Source organism: Lissotriton vulgaris, chromosome 12 (assembly GCF_964263255.1).
Source record: "Lissotriton vulgaris chromosome 12, aLisVul1.2, whole genome shotgun sequence".
In the NCBI taxonomy this organism is placed as follows: domain Eukaryota; kingdom Metazoa; phylum Chordata; class Amphibia; order Caudata; family Salamandridae; genus Lissotriton; species Lissotriton vulgaris.
The window spans coordinates 136,683,527-136,697,350 of record NC_141700.1 but is presented as its reverse complement, the minus strand read 5'-3'; the positions used below and the strand labels follow the sequence as shown (position 1 = coordinate 136,697,350).

The 13,824-nt window shown below is 44.3% G+C and overlaps 1 protein-coding gene across 2 annotated transcripts in view; it reads right to left on the bottom strand.

Moving 5' to 3' along the window:
- IL6R (interleukin 6 receptor) overlaps positions 1-13,824 on the bottom strand; it is a 106,132-nt gene that overhangs the window by 6,834 nt on the left and 85,474 nt on the right. For both annotated transcript variants that reach the window (XM_086947591.1, XM_086947592.1), the window contains 3 exons: positions 12,676-12,722; positions 10,285-10,360; positions 3,009-3,144 (listed from right to left, as the gene is read on the bottom strand). In XM_086947591.1, the coding sequence (XP_086803717.1) occupies positions 3,009-3,144; positions 10,285-10,360; positions 12,676-12,722 (259 nt within the window). The remainder of the gene's footprint in view (positions 1-3,008; positions 3,145-10,284; positions 10,361-12,675; positions 12,723-13,824) is intronic.

The window sequence follows — 13,824 nt, the reverse complement described above, 5'->3', positions numbered from 1 at the left end:
AGAGTTCTGGAAAGCTCTGTGGAGCTGAGTTTTTTCCTCGCTTGCGTGTGCCAGCATTAATTTGGTGAGCGTGAGCTTGGAAAATCTTACCCCAGACCACTTCCGGGGTCATTTCTCAACATGGGTGGTCACGGATGGTCACTACCGCTTGCTTTGAGAAACTCGTTCACATTGAGGAAGCTTCCATTCGAGTAGAACATCTACTCGAGAGGCAAAAAGAAGCAGTGCCCTCGTGCGCTGCACATGGTGTAGTTCCCACTGATTTTACAGTGTGGGACAAACACCCGCCCTAAAAATCAGCGCAGACAGCGTGACGTAACGCACTCCACCGCTTGCAAAACTTCACATAGCGGGCCAGATATTTGGGTCACTTTGAGGAGTTCCGCATAGCAGAACTCAGCAAACTCCACCCAGACCTAATAAGAACCACTCCTCCAAAGCAGTAGGAGTCAACCTTGAGGACATTTTCAGAGCAGCTGATTGGTGACATAACCCATCCATCATGCTTCTATGGGTGTAATAAATATGCTTTAAGCAAGTGTAATAGGAGCCACTGGTCGTGCCGCAAAGTGTGGATTTCCCTAACTTACTGTAATGAAAAGATCTAAATTTATTAAAGACGCAGACACAAGTATTATCCCACTTTTGTCTCTTACTTCATCCAATATATCATAATTACTCAATTATTTAAATTTCAGATTGACATGTATTTACACCAGGGTTACTATTTAACAAAAGGTTATGTTAAATGCTAAACACTGAGAAGGATGTCCTCTTTCCCATGATTTTATTGCTGTTTTGTTACAGACTAATATATCTTTTTGTGGTGTAGAGTATCAATACTCAATGCCTTAAGGAGTAGTTGATTTTAACTCATTGTAGAATAGTTTGTTTCCTTCTTGGAGCATCAATCTTCCCTTTGATGGTTCATTCATTTCATATTCTCTGGTGGCCCTTCACAATCAGTAAAGAGCGGCTCTAGACGCAGAAAGGAAGCATAGCAGGAGCTTCTGTGTCTTTTTACAATTTTTACCTTTTCTTTACTATTAACAAAACCCCCCTTTTAGGCATATTTCTTACCTATTCGAGTAGATGTGATTTATTGCTGTGCCAGGTGCTCCTGGGATATAATAACTTTTGCATCTCCCTCATGGTCTCATCAAGAAGTCCTTGTTGGTGTACCCAATGACTACTCCCAGAAAGTTACCAATATCAAGGGTGCCAGTAACTCCGTGGGAGGCATGCAAGGTAATGGGGATTACAGGTGGGATCCTGATGATCATCTTATAAAATGAGCAATTGCTGCGGAATTCGTAAATCTGCGGAAAATTGGCCCAGTAATTACTCAATTTCTGTTGGAGTTTGATCCGGAGTGAAACTAAACAGATCTGCATTATTCAAGGGGGTTCCAGACCAGGAAAGGGAATGAAGTTTGTTGAATATTCTTAAACTTGGCACATGGGACTGCAACACATATTTGAGAAAACACAATTTCAATACAAGCAGCAGAGCATCAAGCAAGACTATCTCGTCACACACATGGCTGTACCGTTCTTCCTGCGGGCGGGCTTGGGCTGCAAGGGGACACTGGGTAGTGTGACTTGAAATAGGAGCACCCCTTTATTATTCCCCATTGTGCCTACAGGACTCCAATGGTCTTTTGGGCAGGCTTGACTGTGTCGCATTACGCCATTCCAAAACCTCAGCGGTGCAGATTCAGTGTGGTGGCTTTTTCTTGCACTACATAGTGCGGTTGTATGAGATTACAATGCACGCTTTTACCCAGCATGCCGATGCAAGGCAATTTATTACCTCGACTTACTGTTGGGGGTACGCTGGATGTTGGAATAGAATAATTTACTATTCCAACTCCAGTCTGTGCAACAGGAGGGAAAGTATTGGAGTTAAATACAACACAAACTACCCCCTACAGCAAGCAATTTTTGTTGCAACGGCATGCGGGGTGAACGCATGCGTTGTAACACATGCAGTGTAATAGTTGTTTCCCCATAGGGTTCGACAACCTAAAACTTAGAATTGGGTCCCAGGTGTCCAGGATCTTCAACCAAGGCAGATCCAGGATCCTTTTCTATACATGCTGTTCTTCATCCAAGATGTGTTCACACACCAAACAATCCCACGCAGAAGGCTCCCCTATGGCTAGAACACCATCTGGTTTATTCTATCCCTAAGGTGTTCATGGAGCGGCAACATCGTCAAAAACCCAGAGTGCAAAGTAAACCCGACACAGTTAGTGAGGTCCCTAGGTGCTGTACCACAATACAGAAATGTTATTATTAACTCGCACTTAAGCAGCTCAACAAAACCAATTCAAAAGATCTCATCAAGGTAAGTAGATGTGGAGCTAAGAATAGTAAATCTGTAGTTCCTTCAATATGCTTCCTTTCACGATACATAGGTAGTTACTTGCTTGGCTATCACCAAGGTAAATAGATCGTGGAGTTAAGAGTAGTAAATCTGGTGTTCCTTAAATATGTTTGCCTTCACGATACATAGGTAGTTGATTACCTGGCTATCATCATGGTAAGTAGATGTGGAGTTACGAATAGTAAATCTGTAGTTCTTCATATATGCTCAACTTCACGTTACGTAGGTATTTGATTACCAAGCTATCATCAAGTTAAGTAGATGTGGAGTTGAGCACAATAGAATCTGTAGTTCCTTATATAAGCTCACCTTCAAGATAAGTTGGTAGTTGATTACCAGGCTATCATCAAGGTAATTAGAGGTGGAGTAAAGAATAGTAAATCTGTAGTTCCTTATATATATATATGCTTACGTTCATGATACGTAGTTAGTTGATTATCAGGTTATCATCAAAGTAAGAAGATATGGAGTTATGAAGAATACATTTGTACTTCCTTGTATATGCTCACCTTGCAGATATGTGTTAGTCGATCTTGTGCTGTCATTATATATGCTAATCTATACCATTAACCAAGTCACTGTGATGTGCAGCTAGTCTCTGTGCCATACTCCCGTCTCACCTGATCAAGATTCCGACAAAAAGGATGAACCCGAGGGCCAGGCTGGCCCCTGCAATGACGAAGGTGTACTGGGATATGTGCAGGTGAGTCTTGTCTATGGTGGGGTCTGGAGGCCGTTGGCTGATGGCTGGTTGCCCTAGAGACATTAAGAAGAGACACAAAATTACTGTATTCCATCAACCACGGTGACCATGGTAGACCTGATCGAACAGAAGAAAACAAGTTACTTACCTGTAACTACAGTTGTCAAGTATTGGTATCTTTCATAGATTCACATGCCTGAATCATTCCCTGTCGTCGAGGCGGGAGTCCCACCGTAAATAAAATAGCAGTGCCAAAGGTAAATAACAGTAGTAGGCCCTAAAGAAAAAGGCCTGAGGCCCAAATCCTAGTAGCCTAGCTACATCAATATGCTAAAAGAACAAAACTTTTGGTACAACCAATCAGCTACCAGCACCCTCTAGAACATTCTCTGCAGAGTCAGTTCTCCTCAGATTTTCATCAGCACAAGTAGGAAAAAAGTATCCCTAAATAGAGAACTGACTCTCCGGGGAGGAGGGTGGGTGCATGTGAATCAATGAAAGATACCAATACTGGATAACTGTAGTTACAGGTAAGTAACTTGTTTTCTTATCCAGTATTGGGGTATCTTTCATAGATTCACATGCCTGAATCAGGGTAGCAAGCAGTATGCCAATTATACAGGCGGTTGCAGATGGTGGGAGACTTTACATACAGTCATGAATATATAAATCTGTACATCTTGTATTAAAATAAATACTTTTATAGATGTATAACTTTAAATCTCTTTATATATTTACGTATATATGTGTATGAATATGAAGAGAACGAATGGTACCTGAACTGTTCTCAAAAAAAAGGTGGCGGAGGACAGCTTGTCCAACCGCCGCATCCTCCTGACATGTTGATTGAAGGCAGTAATGCCTTGTGAAAGTGTGGACATTCTTCCATGTCGCAGCTCGGCAGATAGTTACTCCAGCAAATAATGCTGTAGCCGCTGCCACAGATCTTGTGGAATGAGCTTTAACCTTTCTCAGCAATAGTCTGTTAGCTTTGTCGTGACAGAAATGGATCGTAGAAGCTATCCATCTGGCAATTGTGGCTTTTGTGACAGCTGTTCCCTGTGTGGCTTGACCGTAAGCCACCAAGAGTTCATCAGATTTTCTGAAGGATTTTGTTCTCTGCAAGTAGAATTTTAAACATCTTTTGATGTCCAGAGAATGTAAAGTTCTTTACGCCGATGTAGTCGGGTTTGGAAAGAAAGTTCATAACTTTACCGGCTCATTGAGATGAAATTAGGACGGTACTTAAGGTATGAATGTAGGGTTAGGTCTGAGAGTGACATAATCCTTAGAGAAATGCAGAAATGGCTCCTTTATAGTGAAGGCTTGAATTTTACTTACTCTCCTAGCGGATGTTATAGCCAAAAGCAGAGCAACCTTCCATGTTAGAAACTTGAGGTCGGCTTTGTGAATGGGTTCGAACAGGTGTTTCATCAACTGTGTGAGGATCGTGTTAAGTTCCCACTCGGGAGGAGGAGGTCTCACCGGAGGGAAAGATCTGAAAAGACCTCTCATGAACTGTTTGATTAGAGATGATGAACATAGTGATGGAATCTTAGCAACTTTCCTGAATCTGGAGAGAGCGGCTAGATGCACTTTAACTCATGAGAAAGTGAGTCCAGATATAGCCAGATGCAGCAGATAAGGAAGAATCTGTTCTGCAGGAGATTCTATCGGATGCACCTTGTTAGTTTCACACCAAAAGTAAAATCTCTTCCATTTAAGACGATAAGTCTTAATTGTGCTTTGAGCCCTTGAGGTGGTTAAAATGTCGCGACAATCCTGAGGGATATCAAGGGCCTTGAATTCTAAGAAATCAAGAGCCATGCGTGTAAATTGAGAGATTGAGGATCTGGGTGAAGCAACTGTCCCTTGTTCCTCGACAGCAGTGTGGGTGTGGGATGGAAATGGATCAGTTGATCCTGCGATAGCAAGAGAAGTTCCTGGAACAAGTATTAATGTGGCCACCGGGGAACAATTAAGATAAGACAGCTGCCCTCCTACTTCATCTTGCGTAACACCTTTGGTATCGAAGGGATTGGGGGAAAAGTGTAGGCACAGATCCCGGACCATCGCTTGGACAGGGAATTCCCTCTTGACCCCTGTTGAGGATATCTGCTGGCGTAATATTGGCATTTTTTATTCTGCTTTGTCGCAAACAAATCCAATGTCGGTTTGCCCCAGACCTGGAACACTCTGTTCAGCTGGAGTTGGTCTAATTCCCACCTGTGGCAGTCGGATAATGATCTGCTGAGTGTGTCCGCCAGGGTATTGTGGAGGCCTCTGACATGTTCCGCCTTGAGGGTTATGTTGTGGAGTGTGATCCATTCCCATAACTCCTGAGCCTCCCTTGACAAGGTTGCCGATCTTCTCCCTCCTTGTTTGTTCACGTAAAACATGCTGGTGGTATTGTCGGTTCGAACTAGTCCCGATGATCCTGTAATCCTTGGAAGGAAAGCTTGCAATGATAGGAAGATTGCTCGTAATTCCAGGCTGTTGATGTGTCGTTGTCTGTATTTCTAAGACCACTTGCCTTGTATTTGCAAATCCTGGAGATGACCTCCCCATCCCTCCATGGACGCATCTGTTGTCAGAATAAAGTCTGGGGGATCTTGTATGAATGTGAGACCTTGTGCCAGATTGGTCAACTGTGACCACCAGTGGAGAGCTAGCTGCATTGAAGATGCAGTTCCTCCTGTAAGGGTCAAGGGAATGAGATTTATGGCTGAAGAGCACATTCCCAGGAGTGAAGCGAACATGCAAACAGAAAGTGACTTTCTTTTAGAGACCCGAAGTGCTAGCTTTTGGAGGTGAAGTTGTCTTTCTTGAGATTAGAACACCTTGCATTGGATAGTGTCCAGATGTGCTCCAAGGAAAGGCAGGATTTGTTTCGGATGTAACTGGGATTTGCTTTTGTTCACAGTTAACCCCAGGGAGGCACAGAGATTGAGACATGTTGAAATGTCAGTCGTTACAGTGTACTGCGAAGGACCTTTGATTAACCAATCGTCCATGAACGGGAAGACCTGGATTCCCCAAGAACGCAACGTTGCTGTTACCGGGCCAGGCAGTTTGTGAAGATCCTTGGAGACGATTTTAGCCCAAACGGGAGCACTTTGAACTGATAATGGGCGCCAGCCACAGTGAAGCGGAGATACTTGCGATGTTTTGGATGGATTGGGATATGGAAGTAAGCGTCTTCCATGTCTAAAGAAGCCATAAAATATCCCTTGTTCAGGCAGCCGAGAAACTCTGATAGAGTGACCATGCGAAAACCTTGTTTTTTGAGGAATCTGTTGAGATTGCGAAGGTCCAGGATTGGTCGTCATTCCCCTGGTTTGTTTTTGATTAAGAAAAAACGGGAATAGAAACCTGTCCGTTTCAGATGTACTGGGACCTTTTCTATGCCGTTCTTGAGGAGCATTGTATAAGCTTATTTGAACAATAAGTGAAGACGAGGGGGAGGGGGTCCCCTGGGCGGAGTGGTTGGTGGCTTGTTGACAAATTCTAGGGTGTGTCCATTTCTCACTAGGTCTAACACCCATTGGTCGTAGGTAATTTCTTGCCACTGTTCCAGATGAGATTACATTTTCGCGCTCATGGGGAGAGAAGGAAATGTGATTAGTTCCTGGCTGAACTCACTACTTTCTGTTAGAGTCTCACCCTTGATTGTTGGAGCTTTTTCGGCCTCCGTGCCGAGAGAAAACAGCCGTATTTGATTGGCGGTATGATGAGTGGTAATTTTGTCGATATTGAGGCTGATATTGTCTGTTTTGTTGTGTATTGTAACTTCCTCTAGAGGAATAGCCACGTCCTCTAGCGCCTCTGAATGTCCCACGCTTGTACTGCAGGGAACCTAAAGATCTTGTGATATCAGTGTCAGTCTTGATCGCTTGGAAGGCTTCGTCAATATGTTTGCCAAACAAAATTCTCCGTCGTAGGCCATATCTAATATTTTCGTTTGGACTTCTGGTCGGAAGGCGGTAGCTTTTAACCAACCCTGGCGTCTGAGAACTGCAGCCCCAGCTAATTGCCTGAAATTAGTATCGACAATGTCCAGGGCGCACTCAATCGTCTCTGCTGCTCCGCGCTCTCCCTCCAGGAGAATTTTCCGAGCTTCCTGTCGTTTCTCCTCTGGAATGAGGTCAATCAAATTTGTAAAGAAAGGGGCCCCTGAATCTCGGTTAGCTAGCCAGGACAGGGAATACAATTTTTGGGAAAAACAATTGGCCAAAGTAGATTACAACATTTTATAGGCACTAATCCCAATGTTTCAACTTGTATTTAACATGTACCTCAGTATATCCACAACAAGACAACCTTGTATCACAAAATATATTTTTTCTTTTCCTTTTCTTTTCTTTAAATATTTGAATTCAGATACTCTTATTTTCTTATAAACATATTCAAACCAAATATGACCACGGCTTTCGGCTACATGCTCAGATAACTTTTAAATGACTTAAATACAGAACAGAATAGATTAAAGACAAAAGACAAAGGTAAAAAGAAATCTATGGAGTTTGTTGGAAACATTCAGTTTGTTCCACAGTTACTGGAAGTTGAAACCTAGCAGCAGCGCGCTGCATGAGGTTATGAAATCCACCTATATCTTCTGGTGGAGAGTCCGATGGTTGTGGAGTTGGTGGAGAAAGCATAGGGATAATGTAGGAATCCCATGGATCCACGTCTGGATTTTCTGGCAGCTCACCGGCTTCCACTTCCTCATCTCAAGAAGTGTCTGGAGTTTGAGGAGGCTGAGGTGGCGGGTGCTCCAGAGAAGGTTGTGTAACTGGAGACATAGGCGTCTGAACCTCAGGTGGAGGAACAGGATCTGGAGCCACCACAGGCTGAGGTGGTGTAATGACCTGCTGCAGGGGAAAGCGCTGCCTATAATCAGCTAACATGGCTTGCAAGTCCTGAATAAGGTTAGGAGGCAGATGGCTAGAATCCGGAAGTCTAGACTGTCTCTGGTATTCCGTGTAGTGAGGTACCACAATGTTCTCTTGGTTGTAGTGCTCTTGGTAGTTATCCTCATCTCCTCTTCATCCTGACATTTAATATTAAATTCGGAAGGATGACGAGCTACACCAAAAGCTCCTTCATCATCATCGTTGTCATAGTCATCATCCTCCTCTTGGACATATGTCTCAAGGAGGTGAGATGGAGTCAAAGGAGAGACATATGAACAGTCATGTCTTTGATATGATTTAAGCTGAAAAGTCTTTGATAAAATAGGTGTTGAAAAGGTTGCTGCCGCCAAAACCTTAGTTGGAGTAGGTTCCATCACTGTAACTGGAGCAGTAGTCGACGGGATCATTGTAAATGGAGCTATAGTCAATGGACTCTTTATTTTAATCGGCGGCGGCGGGATCATCGTCGACGGGCTCGACGTCGACGGGATAGTCACCAACGGGTTTGACGTCGACGGACTCGACATAGACGGGACCATCGTCAACGAACTCGACTTCGACGGGGCCATTGTCGACGGGCTCGGCGTCGACGGGATCGTTGTCGACGGGCTTGGTTTTTTTGTCAACGGGACAGTCGTAAATGGCGTAGTAGAAACCTGTGGCTTCGTCGACTAAACTTTCAAGGACGGTGGAGGCTTCGTCGACGGTATTTTCATCAATGAGTGTTTAGATGACTTTGCCGACGAGGGCTTCGTCGACAAGTCGTCGACGACGGTCTTCTTAGTCACAATAGAAATCCTAGTCGACAGAATAGGTGAATTGATAGAAGTAGTGGAAATAGTCGCCGTCGACGAAGGAGCTGAAGATGTGACAGAAATTGTCGATGATAAAGGGAAAGCTGAGGGAATAGAACAGCCTTTACTCACAGTTTTAGAAGATTCCCTTTTAGAGTCCTTGAGAGCTGTAGCCGGAGGAGACCTCTGAGAAGGTCCAGAAGTAGAGTGGGAGGATTTAAGATGTTTTCTCCCCTCACTTGACGAACTGTCCTGAGATCTTGCTCTCTTGTTGGAAGTTGAGGCTCTATCATCATCTTCAGCTGAAGAAGATTTAAGCCACAACAGGACTCTTGCCTCCCTATCCCTAGAGTTTTTGAAGGGAAGGTTCGGCAGATCTTACAATCGTTTGCCTCATGTTTAGGGTAGAGGCAATAAATGCAGTCCTTAAGTTGATCATCAACATGGACTCTCTTCTTGTCGCAGGTTCTACAAGGTTTGAACAAGGCCTTCTTGTCAGACATCTTGAAGAATAAACTGAGTTGGCACTCAGGGAGACTCCCTGCCACACGACGTGCAGTGAAAATCTGAGGAGAACTGGCTCTGCAGGGAAGAATCTAGAGGGTGCTGGTATCTGAATGGTTGTACCAAAAGTTTGGTTCTTTTAGCATAATAATGTAGGTAGGCTATTAGGATTTGGGCCTCAGGCCTTTTTCCTTAGGGCCTAGTACTGGTATTTACCTTTGGCACTGCTATTTTATTTACCGTGGGACTCCCGCCTCGACGACGGGGAATGATTCAGGCATGTGAATCTATGAAAGATACCCCAATACTGGATAATAATAATTACCAAAGTGACAATCTCTTACTTTATGGTGTGCTTCCCAGAGAGAATTACTTAGGGATTGTCTGCTACTATGCTGCGTGAATCTAAGTAGTCATTTTGTACACTGAAGAGGGTCTCCTGGCATAGAGAGAAGTAGTTCATCTACAGTGTGCCTACAGGAGTGACAGTCAATTCCCAGGGTGTGCCACTGTAACTATGGGATCCTTACATAAGAGGTGAGCCCACATCATAGAGGCAATCTGTTCAGCTACGGGGCGATATGGCGGTATTTAGCATAAAGAGATAACAATTGTTGTGATTGCGCGTTATCCCTGCAGTTATGATATGCTTAAGATAGGGGCAGTGTTCAGCACACAGGGAATCGCTGCAGTTCTGGGGTATTACGAGAAGGGGGCACCTTTACCTTATAGATAGCTCTTTATTTAAGCTGCATTCACGGCAGGTCCATTGTTTACCATAGAGATAGTTTCTGCAGTTGTGGCATGTTGGCGATAGGGGGAGTCTTTACTGTAGAGGGAAACTCTACAGTGATGGTGCTCTACCTGTCACTTACCATAGAGAGAGGAGCTCTCCTGTGACTGGGCGCTACAGACAAGGGGCAGTGTTTACCAGAGAGAGCACAGTTCTTATAGAGTGTCTACAATAGCAACGAGTCCTTACCATAAACTGGGTCTCCGTCGTTATAGTCCTCTGCTGAATAGCGGCTTATATCTTCTGTGGAATAGTCTGGTGGAAGCTAAAATAAAAAGAATATCCCAGTTAGGGGGTCATTGTGTTACTCACATGGGGGTTTAGTCTGTTCCTGACAAAAAGACCCAGATCTCTGCCACTGAGAGGTCACTGGTCCCTGCTCTTGGTAGAAGGTCATAGGACTCTGATATTTGCAAAGGGTGTGGTATTGACAGCTGGCATCAGGGGTCTGTAATTGCAAAAGTCCCCAGTCACTCTTTACGAAAAGACCGCCGTGGGCGTCAGTTACTGCAGACTGCCATGGTGTCTTTTACTGCTAGAACATTTTAGGTGTCATCCGGGGTCTGTTACTGACGGAAAATCTTAGGTTTTGAATAATTAGTGACAGAAGGTTTCATGTGTCTCACACTGACACAAGGTTCCTTGTTACTGTGACTGACACAATGTCCCAAGTGTCTGCTACTGACGGAAAGTCTCTTGTATCTGTTACTGACAGAACGTCTCAGGTGTCCATAACTGTTAGAAAGTCTCGGCTATCTGCTAATAAAACATGGAATGTTAAACAGAACATTCTATTTGTCTGTTAGGGATAGAATGTCTCAGGCGTCGGTTATTGACACAAAATATCTTATTTACAGAAGGTCTTTTACGAACACGTCTCAGGTACTTGTTAATGATAAGGGGCCTGGTACTGACAGAAGATTCACGTTCCTGTTACTGATAGAATGATTCAGGCATCTGTTACAGACAGAAAGTCTTGTGCGTCTGTTATTGACAGTCGATCCGGTACTTACAGAAAGGTTTTGGTGCCTGTCAGTGACAGAAGATTTCATGTGCCTGTTACTAATAGAAGGTCTCAGATATCTTTGATAGAAAGTCTTGGATGTCTGTTACTCACAGAAGGTCTGTTGGCGACAGAAATTCTTGGCTAAATGACTAATTGTCTGTTACTGACAGAAGGCTCCATATGTCTGTAACTGACAGAAGGTTCGGTATGTCTTTTACTGACAGAAGGTTCCATATGTCTGATACTGGCAAAAGTTCTCATGTGCTTGCTAATTAGAGGCAACTGTTAGTGACAGAACTTTCTTGTGTCTTTTACTGATACAAGGTTTCCGATGGATGGTTAAATACCGAAGGTTACATGTATTTTTTACACACATGTTCTACTGACAGAAGGTCTCAGATGTCTGTTCCTGACAGAAATTCTTGGGTGTCTGTTACTGACAGAAAGTCTTGGTTGTCTGTTACTGACAGAAAGTCTTCAGTGTCTGTTACTGATTGAAAGTCTTAGGTGTCTGTTACTGACAGAAAGTCGTGGGTGCCTGTTACCGACAGAATGTCTGTCAGTGACAGAAGATTCCATGTGTCTGTTACTGACAGCTAGTCTTGTGTGTATTGTACTGACAGAACGTGCTGGATGTCTGTCACTCACAGAAGGTTTGTTACCAACAGAAATTCTTAGGTGTCGATTACTGGCAAAATACCTGTTACAGACACAAGGTTCCGTAAGTCTGAAACTGACAGAAGGTCTCAGCTGCCTGATACCAACAGAATGTGTCAGGTGTTTGCTAATTACAACCAACTGTTACTGACAGAAGATTCCTACAAGGTCTCAGATGTCTGGCAATGACAGAAAGTTGCATGTATCATTTACTGACAGATGGTCTCAGGTGTCTGTTCCTCAGGTGTTTGCTAATGCTAACCAACGTTTAATGACAGGAGAGTCCATTGGTGAGTCACTGCTGGAAGGTCTCAGTTCCCAGCTAATGGCAGAAGGCACCATGTCTCTGTTCTAGACTAGAGGCCTCAGGTGTCTTCACCTATAAGAGGGTGTGTGTGGCGAGGCGCTTTAAAGTATCCACCTGTCTCAGCTGCTCCGCTCGCTCCTCATCAGTCGCTGCCTCTATACTGACTTTGGGCCTGAATAGGAATAGGCCCTGATAGAAATCTGTCATTGAGGAGTCCAGATTTAATCAGGCACAAGAATGTTCGCGAATTCTGAGTTTTTTGGGGATTGACATGCTGATTTTAGTGCTTACCGTGCCATAATTAATAGGCGTTTGCGTAGGGACTGCGATTCAATGGGCCACTTATAATCAGGCCCATTTGTTCATTCCAAGTTAGGGAAGTAAAAAGAGAACTAAACGCTCCTAAAAAGTGAAAAATCGAGAAAAAAACAAAAGAAAAGGGCACAGAGAAAGATGCTGGGTATAAGAAGGAGAAGCTGCCAGGTCAGCCAAGGAGAGAGAAGCAGCAGAGTCCAAGAGGTTGGAGGCGACCCAGCAGAGGGCTGACATTTGAAGGCCCGGACAGAACTTCCAGCAGGTGGAGCTTTTATTGCTGCCATGTGCCACTCACCACAGTACTCTGCAGGTCCTCTTCATGCATCCCAGGGATCCCAGGGTCTGAAAGGGTAAGAGATAAAGACATGCTCAGAGTTTGTGCGAGGCTGGGGAAGATAAGTAGTATATCTAAAGGTAGAGCAGGAAGACTGCAGGAGCTGAAGGGATGTGGAAGCCAGAAATATTTGCAGAGAGAAAAGGAAGAATGCCTGAGAGAGAGAGAGAGAGAGAGAGAGAGAGAGAGAGAGAGAGAGAGAGAGAGAGAGAGAGAGAGAGAGAGAGAGAGAAAGAGAGAGAGACAGGGAGAGAGAGGGAATGAGAAAACAGAGAGAGAGAGGGAGAACACAGAGGGAGAGAGAAAACAGAGAGAGAGCGAGGGAGAGAGAAAACAGAGAGAGAGAGGGAGTAAACAGAGAGACAGAGAGAGAAAACAGAGAGAGGGAGAGAGAACACAGAAAGAGCGAGGGGGAGAGAAAACAGAGAGAGAGAGGGAGTAAACAGAGAGACAGAGAGAGAGAGGGAGAGAGAAAACAGAGAGAGGGAGAGAGAACACAGAAAGAGCGAGGGGGAGAGAAAACAGAGAGAGAGAAAACAGAGAGACAGGGAGAAAACTGAGAGAGAGAGAGAGAGAGAACAGAGAGAGGGAGAGAGAACACAGAAAGAGCGAGGGGGAGAGAAAACAGAGAGAGAGAGGGAGTAAACAGAGAGACAGAGAGAGAGAGGGAGAGAGAAAACAGAGAGAGGGAGAGAGAACACAGAAAGAGCGAGGGGGAGAGAAAACAGAGAGAGAGAGAGAGAAAACAGAGAGACAGGGAGAAAACTGAGAGAGAGAGAGAGAGAACAGAGAGAGGGAGAGAGTGTTGGAAGAAAACATTTTCTACTGTGAGAGTTAGGGAGGGACAGCTGATCCATATCTATAGAGCGAGAGAGAGACAGTGGATCAATATCTGCAGAGACACAGAAGGAAGCTTGTCATCGGCAGAGAGTGAAGGAAGAGTACCTTATCTGCAGAGACAGACAGGGTATCTAAAGAGACAATGATGGAAGATTGTCATATGAAGAGAGAGGAGGTCGTGTGCCTAATATGCAGAGACAGAGAAGAGAGCCAAATCGTCAGAGAAATAGAATCAAGAGAGCCATATCTACAGAGGAAAGGAGATGCCCT